Raw genomic sequence first — 15,884 nt, forward strand, 5'->3', positions numbered from 1 at the left:
CTTGTCATCAATGGATCAGATATGGTAGACAGCTATGGGAAAATGGTTGATCAACCAAATTTTACGATGGAAATTATTTTAGTGTCTTGGGCGATTTCTAAAGTTAAAACCCTCAAGGTCACTCAATGGTGACATGATAAATACTTTTTATAAAATGTTTTCGGCATGAGTCCACTAAGTGCATCAAGTACTCAGCCCAGCATTTCTTTTAAAAAATTTGCAGGTTGAGCGTGACGGGTGCGGTGGGTGTTGAGCAAGACCGTTGAAGAAATTTAAGTGTCTAGAATGTGTCATGTCTTCACACGTGGCATATTTCTTCTCTTAAATGCTTCCGCTGAGTAGTTGTCATTCTTTTGAGTTCTTGTATCGCTAAGATAATATTTATTTTTGAGTTGTTGATTGTTGAGATACTCTTATTTTATTTGAGCTATTGCCATTTGTTTCGAGCTATGGTCGAGTTGTGTTGTTTTTCCCTTTCTTCCCCGCTTCTTTAATCCTTCCCTAGTCGCGATCAATCGCGTTTTCTATCCTTAGGAAATGCGGGCGTGACAATATTCTTATGAGACAAAAGGAAAGAGTGCATATTCTTGTGGAACGAATAGAGTACTAAATTGCTCTTTCATTCAAGAATATTGAATAAATAATTAATTAAGCTTACTTAGTTATGTATCTAAGATAAGTACATATTACATGAACTAAACAACAACATAAATAAGGGAGTAATACTTACTATCTTTGTACCATTCAAAATGAAAGGTTTGCTAAATGGAAAAAAATCATCTCTACATTCTCTCTTCATTAATTGACAAAACAACCATATATAAAAATTCTCCGAAAAATAAATATTTCAAAAACATAAGGAATACTATATTATACTGACACCACCTTACCTAAAGAAAAAAAAATACTATCTCAAGTTAACAACCTTATAATATCTTCCTCAGCCAAAACCAACGTGCCCTTACCATTTGGAGATGGGGCATAATGATGGCATATAGGTGAGATGAAAACACCAATAAAAGATATGTTTGTGATCAAAAGATGATCATAAGAAAAGTAAATAAAAAATATACGTATGTTAAATAAATAAAATTAATCTCTGACTTGTGCATCTATACAGTTTACAATTAACTGCATATTGATTTGGATAGCAATTTATAATAAGATTTTAATCAATGGTTAATCAAATAACACTAAACGTGACTGTTTAATTCAAATTCACTTACATGTAGGGGAAGATATATAGGGTGCGTTAAACTGAATAAATTTGAACTTTGTTTTGTGCACTATACAAAATAAATAAAACAGGACTTTGTTTTGTTCACTTAAAAATTTTAAAATAAAAATAAAAATAAAAATAAAAATAATTGGACTTTGTTTTGGAAATAGATAGAAGTGTGTGAGAGTCCGAGAAGAGAGAAGAATATCAAAAGTGATTAAAAGAGACTCCCACAGTTTAACAGACCACCAATGAAGTTCATTCTTTTTCTTTTCATGAAACGAGGAAAACCTTAAATAAAACAGGACAAATATATATCAACTAGAATTTGCATTCTTTCAACTAAAACTCCCTCTGAATGGGGGAAGAAACTTTTTACAAGCAGCAACCAAGTACATATCAAAGAATTCACAGCAAAATGGGATATGTAAAGTTTTGCAACGGATAAAAATGTTCCGACATAGCAAAATGGGACGCCAGACTTGCCACAAAATCTTCACAAGGACTGCGACTCTCTTCCAGCATTTGTCAGAAGCTTCAAAGGCGCTCATCTCACGTACCACCTGCACCAAGGATCGAACAGTTGCCACCAAAAAGACCGCCTTTTATTTCAAAAGTAACACATCTCCGATTCCAGAAAAAGAAAAAGAAAAACAACCTAACTTCTACAAGCCAAGAAGATATAGTGACTAGTAAGTCCTCGAATGATTTTGCATTTAAAATCCAGGCTGGATATAAAACTGTGGGGGGTCAGAAATGTGTAGACAAGGCAACAATTGTGTTCTTCAACAATGAGAAAAACTAGAAGAAATATGAGAACCACAGAGATCTAATATATCTCAGTTGTGTAAGAGACTGGTTTTGTACCTGTCAGCCGATGGCGATTACACGGGTGTCCATATCCAGAGTGCCATCAAAATGAAGTGGCTCGTATGATTTTCCAATGTACATGTAGCAACTAGGACATTTCATAAAATGTATACATGTATGTAATTCCTTGAGAGCAGCACTACAAACATACACATTTATGGTCGGGCATCACTTTCAACTCATTTATCAGTGACAAGTATAACATACTGCCAGATTACTCTTCCTACTACGTTAGCCTGATTCAGCAACTTATTGTACTTGGGCTAAATGAATACAAAAGCTAATTCTGTAAGGGCGTGGGCAGAAATTATATGGTCAAACCTGCAAATATTCAACGATATAATAGTCAGGAAAATGATCTTACTTAAATCTCAAGGAGTGTTCAATGGTGAAGGGATAATTTACCCGAGGATGCTATCCGGACTCCTTAATCAGAATTTGCAGGATCTGGGAAAATCATTGGGTCCAACATTGTTATTATGAACAAAATCATCAAGCTTGAATATGAAACTCAAAGCCAGCCCACTCAAGACAGCCCTGCATTGCAACTGTGAGGTATGTACCCTTACTCCAACAACATCCGATAGCCCTTTGTCAACCAAGCTTAAGGTCATTTCTTCATTGATACACTTCAGTATGCAACACCTCTTCATCAACATCATCAACCCAATTTGAAAAAAATTCAAAAAATTGGGGGACTTTATTATCATCCATAAGCATCCGAAAAAGAATCAGAGAGGTATTGCAAACTCAATACTATAACTGTACAGATTTACAAGGGTGACACATTCTACTAGAACTCGTGATGCATTGCACATTATTTGGTGACGAAGAACCCAAAATTGGAATGATAATTACAAGCTGTTTAGTGGCTAATGGCTTCCTTAGCAATACGCACAAGCTGCAATAAACCCTCAACGTCTTGGAAGTTGTAGTCAAGCGCGTTTTTAAGTGAACGGATACCCTCTTTGTGGGTATCTGCAAGTCTTGATGTAGCAGCTGTGAAAGCAATTCTTGATTTTCTTGAAGCTTCCATTGCAAATGTAACATCCTGTGCCTACAGAAAGAAACAGTGTAAAACCTTAATATATGCAACAAAACAGAATGATTACTTCTGTAGCACTCAGAATTTCAAGGAAGTCATGTCAGATGAATGAAAAACTAAAAGATTGGATCCCATAAAATATATATCTGCTATAAGTGGAGTATCTGTTCATATACTTACAAAGTTCAGAACACGCAGAAGACTAGAACGATTCTGTGAAGTGATGACATGGCTTCCAGAAACTTGAGGAGAGCCGACAACTTTGGCTGAGGCAGCCTTATCGGCTGTCGCTTGGTGGTTCAAATTGTCAACATCAGAGGCAGAGGAGGAAGGAGATTCACCTGAATGGGGACAATTGATAACACTTGAAATCAAAGTTGTTGCACATAATTAACATAAAATTTGTTACGTAGAGTCATGATAAAGCAGTCAAAGTTTTACCTTTTAGATTTCACTTTATAGCAGCTGAATTTACACCATACAATTAATAGCAAAGAGTAGTTTACTTCATACATGTTTCTAGTTTAGCTATCCTCTTTGGACACAAGAGGTTCCTTATATATTTCTGATCCATCACACATTTTTTATGTGATGGTGCAACAATTTATAGCCCACTGCCCTACCATAAACATTTTAAAGTTATTACTCCTGTCAGACTATTACTAGTAGCAGCAGGGGAACCGGCGGGAGATGTGATTCTGATCTAAATGAAATAGTAATAAAGAATGCTGCATCAAAAATTTACCAGGGGCAGCAATTTGTAGAGCACTTTGCAACTCGGCCCGATCCCTGCTTGTATTGCTATGAGATGAATAAAGCACTCGCATGTAAGCAACCTCCATACATTTGTAGGCTAAAGCAGCAGCACCCATGTCTTTTGATTTTTCAAAGTCATGGGCACAAAACCTACAAAATTTTAACCATCAACAAACAGAAATGTTGACTGGTTGATCCATGTCCATTAATGGATTGACCACTATTAGATAGAAATACATATGCCACGGATTAACTTGTGTTTGTGTAAATTAACGTTAAGACTTTTTCTTTGTACATGAAGAACACACAATAAGACAATACTACTAGTTATAAGTTGTAACCACTCTTTCAAAATTTGAGAGTTCCACAATGGAAGTGTGAAATCATATTAACAGGCAGCATTGAGGATGGTTACAGATGGAGATTAATGACTTACTCGCAGAGTTTTGCAGTGCTACTATATATGTGCAATGAGTGCATCAGTTCATTATGCTTAGTGGCTTCACTACTTCCGGATTCGAGCAAAGAGGCTCCATGGAGAAACTTGAGGGCAGCTTCAAAGTAAAGCCCAATACTAGTTCCAGAATTCTGCCAAACAGATTTCGGTTACAGAAAATTGAGAAATAGATAAATAAAAAAATCCAGAACGCAAAATATGCATCAACCTTAAGCCGATCAGCCATATGTTTGAGGTCCTTCGCTTCTTTTAAAATGGTATTAGCGGCATGACTGGATGAATCCTTTCGAACAGGACTTGGAGCGTCAACATCCCGAACTTTATGAGAGTTTGGAGTTGGATGCCTCATAGGCTGACCATTTGAGTTCTCAAATTTCTTTCTCTGATTTGAGGCCTTTTGTGCATCACCGTTATCGGATGCATCAAGAGACAAACCTTTTGAACTATTTTCCTTCTGAGATACAGAAACAGGAGCAGTGTCAGTCTGTATTCTTGCTAACGGTGGAAGCGAGTGTGACTTCCCATTCCCATGTGTTTCTGTCTGGTTGCTTTTCTTGGGTAATTTCTCATTTTCATGCTCTTGTGGGAGACCATGCTTCTTATCCTGGCTTCTGATGGCATCTTGTCCATCATGGCCAAATTTCTTTTGACTTGGTGCTTTAGAGCTCTCACTTGACATTCCTCCAACCATATCTTTCTTGGAGACAAACTTATCACCCTTTTTAGGTGTGCCAGATTTCTCATCGGACTTGTTTCTTCTACTCTTTGACTTCTCCTCATGCAAATGCGTGTGATCTGAAGCATCGTTTCTTGAATCAGAAGCCTTGATTTTAATCTTGTCTACTTCAGAACCAGAGGCATGAGCCTTGTCTTTGGATTGTAAGGACGAACCTTTTCCAGATTTTTTTGAGTGAACTACACCCTGAGATTGGTCATTGTTCGTTCTTGTTTCAGCATCGAATTGCTCAGAATAATGTTTTGTACTAGCATACTGATTACTTTGACATAACTGATCACTGTGAACATCGTCCGCATGATCATTGGCAGTAAGAACTGTATCTGTTTTATCCAATCCTGTTCGGACGTTCCCTCCATCACTGCCTGAAAACATACCCGGATTGGCAGCAGCAGAATCATGAAAAACTGTCCTTCCATCGTGGCTTTTCCGTGCTGATGAGACCTTATCAGCATTAGGAAATCTCAGAGGGGATGAGGAAACTGATTCAACTGGGGAACCTTTAATTTCCTGGCCATTGGTTTTGGTTCTATGTGAGCCAGATACCTTGGAAGAGCTTGAATTGGCAGCAACAGAAGGACGCGCAGAAGCCATGTCACTTTTTATATAATCTGCTGCTTGAGTACCGTTCACAAGCTGCCCATCATGTTGGTCCTTTATACTTTTGCTTTTCCTGTCAGACCCTATACTGGTTTTGCTTCCACTCATAGCTTTTCCTCCAGACTTGGAAAGTCTAGCTTTCTTTTCTTTTCGGTGTTCACTTTCACTCAATTCTTCTATAAAATCACCAGAGTGCAAGTATTGTTGTTCTGAATTGGAAATGGGCTCATTATGAGTCCTAGAACCATAATTTTCTTTAACTCTCTTCTTTCTAGGATCTTCGTCATCATATTTTCCAGAACAGAGCAAACCATCAGCTGCAGGTGACGGAACATGCATTTCTACATTCATACTTGATGCTATACTTTTCATGGCTTCACCACTAAAATCCTTAAGGTTATTGTACTTGTCTCGATCATTACCAGATGTAGTATTTGACAGGCTTGACGAGCGACGACCTGCTTTCGTGGAAGCACCGCCTCCATTGTCAGAATTCCAATTTTCATCATCACAATGTAACTCCTCACTCTTAATTCTTTTAGAAGCTCTAGTGCTCTCCATATCAGACTCACGCTTGCTCTTTATCTTTACACTTGTACCTATGGAAGTCCATACAGAGATAAAACTTTAGTAGGTTCGGGAAAAGAAGCCAAAGGTCGAGGTAGGTATGACTCACATGTGAACTTGACCACAAAGAAGTACAAATAAAAATGATAATACCTTTATCAGAAGAGCTCACTTGTGATATTTTTTCTGCTTTCGCATCACTGCACTTCTCCAATGCCATACTTCCTTGCCTCATATGCTGTCCAGAAGCATCTACGGAAGGTGAGTTATTTGCGCTGTTCAGTTTAGTTAATCTTCCCAACATATTCTTCTTTCGTGAGTTTGATGAGTTGGTGGAACCATCTATATCCACTGAATTTGCAGCCACTGCAGACCCATGTTTCTTCTTCCCACTATTTGGTGCAGTTGGGACAGCAGCATCCAGATGTTCTTGAGCCAGAGGCCTAGAATCAGCTGACGTGATCCCAACCAAAGCCATAATGGCATTATTTGGCCGAATGCCTTGACCCTCGGGTGGAGGGACCGGAACTGAAGCAACGGGATGGTAAAGGGCCCTTAAAGCATTAGTTGTCTCCTCCTCTGGGATGATACAACGGTTCATCCCAGGCCTGTAAGAATTGGAAAAGGTGAGTTTTCCACAATGAATAACTTCTAGACATAAAAAGAGAGGCAGGGCTCGCCAACATAACAGCAATTGACCATTAAAGGCAGTAGTTGAAATTGTTTGGATCAAATACATATTCATTAGTGATAGAACTTACAGCCAGGAAAGCATCCTACAAAGCCATTTCTCGGGGAGATTTTTGGGATTAGTGCCCAGTGGAAGTAGTCGCCATTTTTTACACTTATCACATAAAACCCAATCTTCTTGGACCAGAGGAACTGATCCAGCTGGAGCTTCAGAATTCGGACCATTTTCAAGGGGAGGAGTTGGCCGAGAAACGGGTTTAGCATATTTCTCTAGTGTTTTTTCAGAATTTCTGCCTGTATGTTTTTCTCGGGACATGTTATGATCTTTACTTAAATTTCTTTTTCCAGCAGGTTGAGGATCTTTTAACCTTCCTGAGGACGTCATTTCCCCAGAGATCGATTCGCTGTCATCATCTTCAAATTCTACATCTCCAAAGAAGTCCTTATACCTGTCCTTTGGTTTCTCATGCTCCTTCTGGAAATCAGGTGTATCATTTTTAGATGTGAGACAATTGGTATGAGAACTCTTCCCACTTTTAGGATCCAGAGAAGACTCAACCATTGACTCATCTTTTGCTACATATGCACCTTCAGTGGCTATATTTTGAGCTTCCTTCCATTTCCTCTTTCCCCCAGTTGATGATTTCTCAAGAGATGGTTCCAGACAACCCTCGCTAACTGACCCTCCTTTCTGAGTGACTAATTGTTTCAAGGCACCAGGCGGTTCAGAAGCAGTAAGTGCTTTTATTCCCTTAGAGGCATTAGACTCCGACTGGTCCAAAGCATGAGGCTTTTCTGCCTTGTGTGTGTCATCCTGAGGGCAAGCTGCAACAGTAGTGCTGATGCGATTTAATTCTTTAGATTCAGAAGCCTTGCCCGATGAACCAGACCTCCCACCCAACTTCTCAGCTCTGCTAGCATCTTGAGCAGGTGCCACACTCTCCAAATGTTCCTTCTCAATGCACGGGGAGAAGGCTTCTCGCTTTATCCTATCTTTTGCAGAAAAAGTTGCAGGGGGCGTATCCTTCAATGGATCGGCAGCAATATGCTGAGAACTTGAAAAAAGTGGAAGTTTCAGAGCATTAGAGATGAGTTCCTCATACCCATACGCATCACTATCATTTTCTTTATCCTTCTTCAGTGGAGAAACATCATTCTCCACAAAAGCATTATTATTCTGATACGGTAATTCTGTGAAGTAATCATCGTCCTTTTCAGATGACAAGACATTTTTCTTCTCAGTAACTTTATGGTTACTCCTGCTAGAAAGAGATCCATTCCCTAACAATCCAGACTTTTTGCTTGTTCTGTCGACTGGTTTATTTTCACGTTTTCCCCTGGACTTCCTTTTTTCTGTAAGATGGATCAGATCCTCGGATAGAGGGGATAGAAGCAGTTCTCCAGAATAAGATGTCATAATCTGCTTGAGCACCAACAAGAAAAATTTTAAGCTTCGTTTACAAAAGAAAAGTCGAACAAAAAGTTCTTGAAATATATAAATAACAATATTACCTGAAGAATACTGGTTGGTGATGCCTCAGGCACACCCAAAAGTTTACCACATTGCCCTTCACTAGTTGTGGGACTGTCATCCATCGAAGAGGATGGCGAAACTACTAGACCAAGTCCACTGTAGATTTCAGCATTCTTCTGTGCTGACAAATTTTCTGAGCCAACTTTGATTCGGACCTTCAGTGTTCTCTGATCAATCACAGATTTTCTATTTGTTCCCCTTTTTAAGCTCGATTCTTCAGCATGTTTAGATTTTAAGTAGCCATTGCCTTTCAAGGAGCTTCCCACTGATAAAGATTTTCCTGAAGCAGTATGGGGCCTTATTGAAGGAGAAGCACTTGATGAAGCTAAAGAATTCTGCCTTTGATCCTAAATTAGAGAAAAACAATAACTCAAATAAACAGTCTAAACATGATTTCAAGCTGGGCTATACACTCTATATCTGCTTTTCAGAGGCCGCGGGGATAGAAAACATAAGTTGAAATACCTCTGTGTGCGTCTTTCTTGGTGAGTCATAGTTATGAGCCTCGGCTGGACTTTTAGTATGCGACCAAGATGGACTCCGCTGATAGGTAGGTAAAAACGAACCATAGCCACCAAATTTTGCCCCTATTAAAGTATTAATTAAATACTTTACATTCTAAAACCACATCTACATGACCCTAAAGTTACATAACTGTTTGAAATCTTTCTAACTTACCCAAATTCTCAGCTGAAACACCACCTTCGAAATCTTTCTGGAGGTGACCCAAAAATCTATGGACTTTTTCCTCCTATAAAAGGAACACAGAATGAGAAACATAATATACCAACTAAGGCTTAATTACTCCACAATATAGGTAATATCTTTTAGGTTTATACATAAGCACATACCGAATATATAATTGACCATCAGATATTGGTAACTAGTAGCTCAAGTTCAATAGCATCATTGATCCAACTATTCCATAAACCCAACAAAAACGAGAGAGCTCATAAATGCATCGGTCAACAATAACTACTTCACCAATTCCAAACCACCAACACCTTACAACTAAAGGACAAGATTAAAACAACCATACTACATGATTAAGATTTAGCATAACATAACAAACTGAAGAAGCAATTCATACAGAAAATTAAATTAGGGTATTAATTGAAGATCCTCACAATGTAAGAGAGAGCAATATCAGGGTCAATGGTGGAATCCTCTCCCTCTTCTTGATAACCAAGAGCCTCCCCTTCTTCGAGCTCAGTTTCTTCCATATCTAATCCCAAACCTATCCTCTTTCTACCATCTCTACTGCCCACAGATATCATCACACACAAATTGAAACCAAGGGAAACAAATTACTAACAATAACAATAAAAAAACTCCCTTAAAAAGTGAACTTTTTTCCTCCACCGTTTACTTTTCAGCCGAAAATCTCGAAGGCACATATACAAAATTGAGAACCCGGAAAAACCCTCGAATGATTTTCCCTGATCAGACTTAGACTTCGATTTCCTCACCTAACAAAGAACGAGAAGGAAAAAACTTGTTTTGCCCTGCAATATTACCAATCTACACTCGGGGGGGAAAACGAAATTGAGAGATTTTCAATTTATTGTGAATCTGAGAGCTCGATTGATTCACGTATCGTGGAAATTGGATCGTGTTATGCGATCTCTGAAGCTCAAAACGTTGAGCAGGGGAAAAAAGTAGAGAGAGAAAAACGTTTATAGAGAGAGATGGACTCTGGTTTCAGCAGCCGCGTTTGTTTCTCTAACTATTTTGTTTTGAGTAAAAATAAAATTGGAAAAAATTTAGCTTTTAGAGAAAAACACGAATATTCTAAATTCTCTTATTTCATATTTTTGGAAATTAATTGTTTCTTAATATTAACTGCAGTGAATTTCTGTTACAATCCAATTGCTGTCCCTTATCATAATCCAACGGAAAGCTGTCACGCGTTGTCAGGGCGCGTGTACACGCTCCGGTTAGATTTTCTTACCTATGCGAATGTATGAAGAGATTAGATAAAATTTATTTTTTTCTTCAAGATAAAATTTAAATAGCTTGAAATCATTCAAATATTATGTGTTTAGTATGATTTTTTGCAGGATTCTATTATCTTTCTAAATTATACTTATATTGTGTCATATTTTAAAGATTAATTATATTTAATGATATGAGTTGTAAAGATGACACGATCTTACAATATTTCCTTTTTAAAAATTACAAATATGGTAAGAGCATCAGCAGTGGAGCGGAATTCCCGGCGGAATTCCCAAAAACACCTCCTGCCACGTCATACGGACTTCTCACTGCCCTGCCACGTCATACGGAATTCCCACAGTACAGTAGCGGAATTCTCTGCGGAATTCCCGACGGAATTCCCACATTAAAAAAAAATTCACAAATTCACAAATTAGACAATTTCCGGAATTAAACAATTTACGGAATTAAATTTTCGACGCGAATACGGAGAAAATGCAACCACTTTATTTTTAAAAAAATATACTTCATTAAAAAAATACATAATTACTAAAAAAAAGTACATTATTATAAAAATAAAAACTGGTTTCTCACTCCTCGGATTCCTCGTCGCTAGTCCTCTCGCCGTCATCGTCCGACATCCCGTCGAACCCCAAATCGCGGCGCATACTGTCGAGGAGGGGCTTAAGCTTCTGCTTGTAATGGGGGCCGGTCGCTTAGCACCATTCAACTATCGCACGTAACAAGGTTTCATGTGCGGCGATGAGGGCGAATGAGGGGTTCTCGGGATCGTTTTGGGGGGGTGCTGCCGATTGAGCCTAGGCGGATCAGCTGGTGCTTCCCCTCGACATCCGCGCCGCGGACTTTTGCCCAACCGGGCGACGGCTGCGGGCCGACGATGTGGGTGTGGGGAACTCTGCCTCGGCCGGGGGAGTTCCGCGGAACCAGCACTGCTACTGTACTCTCCGGAGGCGCTGATCTTTGTCCGCTTCGGCCAGCCAAATTCAACACCCGCAGTGAACTTGGGCGAAGACTGCACCACAAGAAACACCGGCCAATACTTGAATTCCCCGAAGCCCTTCTCAGCGTCGGGGAACTGCTGATGAGCCAGCAGCTTCGCATCCTCGACAGACATGCCGCTGGTTGCCGAGTGGAGGTTGTTTGTGTAAATGCCGGCAAATCGGTTGAGTTGCCTCTTCAACCGTTCCCACTGTTTCTGGCATTGCTCCGCGTTGTGCGTCTTCCCCCCTTGCGGTTTGAACTGGAGGTAGCTTTGGCTAATGCGCCACCACATCCGGTCGATGTGCTGGTTCGCCCCGACGTATGGATCCTCCACTACACTGATCCACGCCTTCGGACATCGGCGTACTCCCGCCATTGGGAAAATGGGGCGCCGGTGACTCGCTCGAGGCGGGGGAATCGCTCTCATGGTGCTCCATTGTTGATTCGAAAGAAAGGTATTTTTAGAGAGAGAGAGAGAGAAACTTGTTAATACAAGTGGTGCAAATGAAATGAAGTTCAACGGGATGTATATATAGGAACCGAAAAAAAATATTTAATGAAAAAAGCGGAATTCCGCGCGCGTCAACGCAATGGCGGACGTCCGCACGGAATTCCGCGGAATTCCACGGAACGCTGCGGAATTGCGAATTCCTTCGCGGAATTCCGCGTGGACATCCGCCATTGCTGATGCGAGAGTATAATTTGGTATTGAAACAAATATTTCGACCTTCAAAGTCCATCATGTTTAGTGAAATTTCATGAAATTATGTGGGGAAAACATAAAATATAAAAATTAATTTTTTTATATTTAAATATACTCATATTATAATCGCTTGATAACCCAACCAAACAGTGCATGTTGAAGTCCATATTATTTCAAGTTTGAATTCAATAATTGGGAGTTGGGACTTAATATTATATTTTGGACATTAATCATAATACTTACTAATTTCGTACGAACTATATATTCTTCACTTAGGGGTAGGGATGTCAATTTAGCCCGCAACCCGTGGGCTGACCCGAATAGCCCGCCAAATTTATAGGGTTAGGGCCGAAAATTTCCAGCCCGATAAAATTACAGCCCGATTAGCCCGCACTCGATTAACCCGCAACCCGTTAGGGCCAGACCCGAAAACCCGATGAGCTGGCCCGGAAACCCGATAAAATTTATATTGTTCTATTTGTTTGACTCTAATTCGACACTTCATTGATTATTTTATAATACGGATTACTGAAAAAATAACTTTCCATTTTATATATTAAATATATAAATTATATATTAAGTTTTTATTAATATAATAATAGATAAATGAATTAGAAACTTCAAATTCACTAAAAAATATATTTAAATTTCTAAACATGCTTTAAAATTTCTTGATGTTTATGTTTTATGTTGCATAAATCTCAAATATTAGTATTTGATCATGTTAATATTTGAGTTTACGCATATATCTCAAATTTATCATAATTAAATATTTTACATTTTATAAATATAACTAATTTTCACCATTATTTATTGGATTGATCGCATGTTAATTTTATCGGTAGCAACCCGATTAACCCGATGGGCTAGCCCGAAACCCGAGCTTTTAGGGTAAGGGTTGAACTTTTATAACCCGGAAAAATAACAACCCGATTAGCCTGCACCCGATTGACCCGCAACCCGAATAGGGTTGGCCTGAAACCCGGTGGGCTGGCCCGATTGACATCCCTACTTAGGGGTGACCACAACTATTTTAGTAGGAACTATATATATAATTATATATTCTGATTCGAGATTAGGATTGACCATATTTATAACTATATGTGTTCATTGGGATGATAGAAATGCGGACATAAATTAATAAATGCATATAATTACCTAAAAACCGGTCTACGATAAAATTGGGATAAAAAGCACAAAAATAATGCACCTGTTATCATCCTTAAGAAATTTGAAATAATATTGTTCAAGATATATAATGCTGTAAATTATGAAATTAAACAAAATCAGTAAATAAGTATATCGATTTCATAAAATTATTACTATACTGTAATATTTATTTTGTTCAAAATATCTATGACATGGTATTCTATTCATGATTTCTTTTTGAAACATCTTTAATACGGAGTATTTGAGAGGCACTCATGTGAGTGACATCAATGACGTAATTTATTCTAAGGAATGCAAATTCTGTGCATATTTTATCTGCTACACTTCATCTTGAAGATGGTAATCGAGAGAGGCAACGATTGCTAGGGTTGATGGGATCGACATTATTGGTTAGAGAATAGTATATACGTTCTCTTATTTCTTGTGTATGTAATGTTTACAAGTTCTCCTTCTTTTATAGGAGAAGAGGAGAGCTATCTAAGGAAAGAGATCAATAAGATCAATCTATTCTAGGGGACTATTACAAGGTATCAATTACAAATCAATTACCAATCTTCTCATTAATTATGGATCATTTCCTTGTATAGTTTGACACTCCCCCTCAAGTTGAGCAACGGTGTCTCCGATGTTCAACTTGCCCAAGACTTCGTGGAATACCTTATGATGTACTGCTTTGGTGAGGATATCTGCAAGCTGATCTTCGGATTTTACAAAGGGAAATTCGATGACTCCGGCTTCTAGATTTTCTTTGATGAAGTGTCGATCTACTTCCACATGCTTAGTCCTATCGTGCTGCACTGGGTTTTCGGAGATGCTGATTGCTGCCTTATTGTCACAGAACAATTGACTTTTCCGTGTTGGAGGAAAGCCTATTTCGGTCAACAGTCTTCGTAGCCACATGATCTCCATTAGACCGCTTTTGATCCCTCTGAATTCTGCTTCAGCACTCGACAATGCTACCACCTTTTGCTTCTTACTCCTCCAAGTAACTAGGTTGCCTCCTACAAATGTAAAGTAACCCCCTGTTGATCTTCTATCAATCGGATTGCTTGCCCAGTCAGCATCCGTGTATCCATCAACTTCTAAGTTTTCCTTTTTCTCTAGGAACACACCATACCCTGTAGTTCCCTTTAGATATCTTACTATCCTCAATGCAGCTTCCATATGATCTTCTTGAGGCTTGTGCATAAATTGACTTACAACGCCGACTGCATAGGTAATGTCAGGCCTTGTATGTGATAGATAGATCAATTTTCCCACTAGTCTCTGGTATTTTCCACGGTCAGCCAACTTCGCTCCTTCTTCTATTCTCAATCCATGGTTCGGAATCATTGGACTTTCTGCAGGTTTGCACTCCAATAGCCCGGTTTCTGCCAGCAGATCCAGTACATATTTTTTCTGTCTTAGAAAGATTCCACGTTGTGATCTTAGTACCTCAATCCCCAAGAAGTACTTCAGGGCTCCGAGGTTCTTCATTTCAAACTCCTTGCATAAATTCTCTTTTAAATTCTGAATTTCGTCTACATCATCTCCAGTAATGATCATGTCATCTACATAGATTATTAGACATGTCATTTTATCCCCCCTTTTCTTCAGAAAGAGCGTATGATCAGACTGGCTTTGTGTGAAGCCATGTTTGACCATTGCTTGGCAGAATCTTCCGAACCATATCCTCGGGGACTGTTTGAGCCCGTATAGAGTCTTCCTTAGTCTGCATACTTCTCCTTCCCCAAATTCCTCTGAACAACCTGGAGGGACTTCCATGTACACTTCCTTGTCCTTCTCGAGTTCTCCGTGTAGAAAGGCGTTGGTTACATCAAACTGGTGCAACGGCCAATCCTTACAGGCAGCTACAGACAACAACGTTCTTACTGTATTTAGTTTGGCCACTGGAGAAAAGGTCTCTTCGTAGTCTACTCCATATACTTGAGTGTATCCCTTGGCTACCAATCGCGCTTTGTATCTCTCGATTGAACCATCTGCTCGCCTTTTTATAGTAAAGACCCATCTGCATCCAACTGGTTTCTTCCCTTTCGGCAATGTACACTTTTCCCACGTGCCATTCTTCTTTAGGGCATCTATCTCCTTCTTCATTGCATCCCTCCAATGTTTGTGCCTCATCGCATCCTCAAATGATTGTGGAATCTCCTCCTCCTCATATAGGGCAGCCTCAAATGCCCTTGCCATCTCTGTGAGTTGTCCTTGAACAGTATTTGCCAAGGAATATCTGGTTTTTCGTCCTGTCCAATCTGGGGAGTACCTTCGTGGCGGGACGCCTCTAGTACTTCTCTTGGGCAATTCATACTGCTCAGTGCCTCCATCTACTCCCATTGGTTCAACTTCCCCTTCCCTGCCATCGTTAGTGTTGTCTGTAACATGCAAAGGTACAATGCTATTTTCACTACTTACCTCGGGATCCGAGATCGGGGTTGATGGTTCGGTCATGTCACTTAATTCTACGTTCTGTATGTTGGAGTTCGGTTGCCCGGTGGTACCGCTAACTGTCTCGGGTGGACCGACATCTAGAACAGGCGATGACTGTGGAGACCGGTTACTCTCCCCCTGGGGTTCAGTCGTGGATATGGGTATGGTAGGTCTAG

At 39.5% G+C, this 15,884-nt stretch overlaps 1 protein-coding gene across 3 annotated transcripts; it reads right to left on the reverse strand.

The window, feature by feature from the left end:
• Window positions 1–1,532: 1,532 nt before the first annotated feature.
• LOC121745237 (cysteine-tryptophan domain-containing zinc finger protein 7-like) lies at window positions 1,533–10,189 on the reverse strand. Of its 3 annotated transcripts, none has more exons than XM_042139057.1 (14): window positions 9,944–10,189; window positions 9,602–9,731; window positions 9,153–9,225; window positions 8,940–9,061; window positions 8,453–8,821; window positions 7,012–8,360; window positions 6,404–6,858; window positions 4,556–6,282; window positions 4,327–4,478; window positions 3,880–4,040; window positions 3,315–3,475; window positions 2,495–3,146; window positions 2,087–2,410; window positions 1,533–1,782 (listed from the first exon to the last, which is right to left on the reverse strand). In XM_042139057.1, exons 2-12 carry the CDS (start codon window positions 9,695–9,697, stop codon window positions 2,955–2,957), a joined length of 4,857 nt encoding a protein of 1,618 aa, XP_041994991.1. In that variant the 5' UTR covers window positions 9,698–9,731; window positions 9,944–10,189; the 3' UTR covers window positions 1,533–1,782; window positions 2,087–2,410; window positions 2,495–2,954. The 3 variants fall into 3 exon arrangements, with proteins under 3 accessions (XP_041994991.1, XP_041994990.1, XP_041994989.1); XM_042139056.1 differs by having other exon boundaries at window positions 9,602–9,734; XM_042139055.1 differs by having other exon boundaries at window positions 9,602–10,189.
• Window positions 10,190–15,884: the final 5,695 nt, after the last annotated feature.

Source organism: Salvia splendens, chromosome 8 (assembly GCF_004379255.2).
Source record: "Salvia splendens isolate huo1 chromosome 8, SspV2, whole genome shotgun sequence".
NCBI classification, from domain to species: domain Eukaryota; kingdom Viridiplantae; phylum Streptophyta; class Magnoliopsida; order Lamiales; family Lamiaceae; genus Salvia; species Salvia splendens.

Coding starts and splice junctions, on each gene's coding strand:
- LOC121745237 (XM_042139055.1), bottom strand. CDS start 9,751: ATGATATCTGTGGGCAGTAGAGATGGTAGAAAGAGGATAGGTTTGGGA. Junction 9,062..9,152: donor TGTTTCAGCTGAGAATTTGG/GTAAGTTAGAAA, acceptor ATACTTTAATAG/GGGCAAAATTTGGTGGCTAT. Junction 3,476..3,879: donor TCTACAAATTGCTGCCCCTG/GTAAATTTTTGA, acceptor GTCCCCATTCAG/GTGAATCTCCTTCCTCCTCT.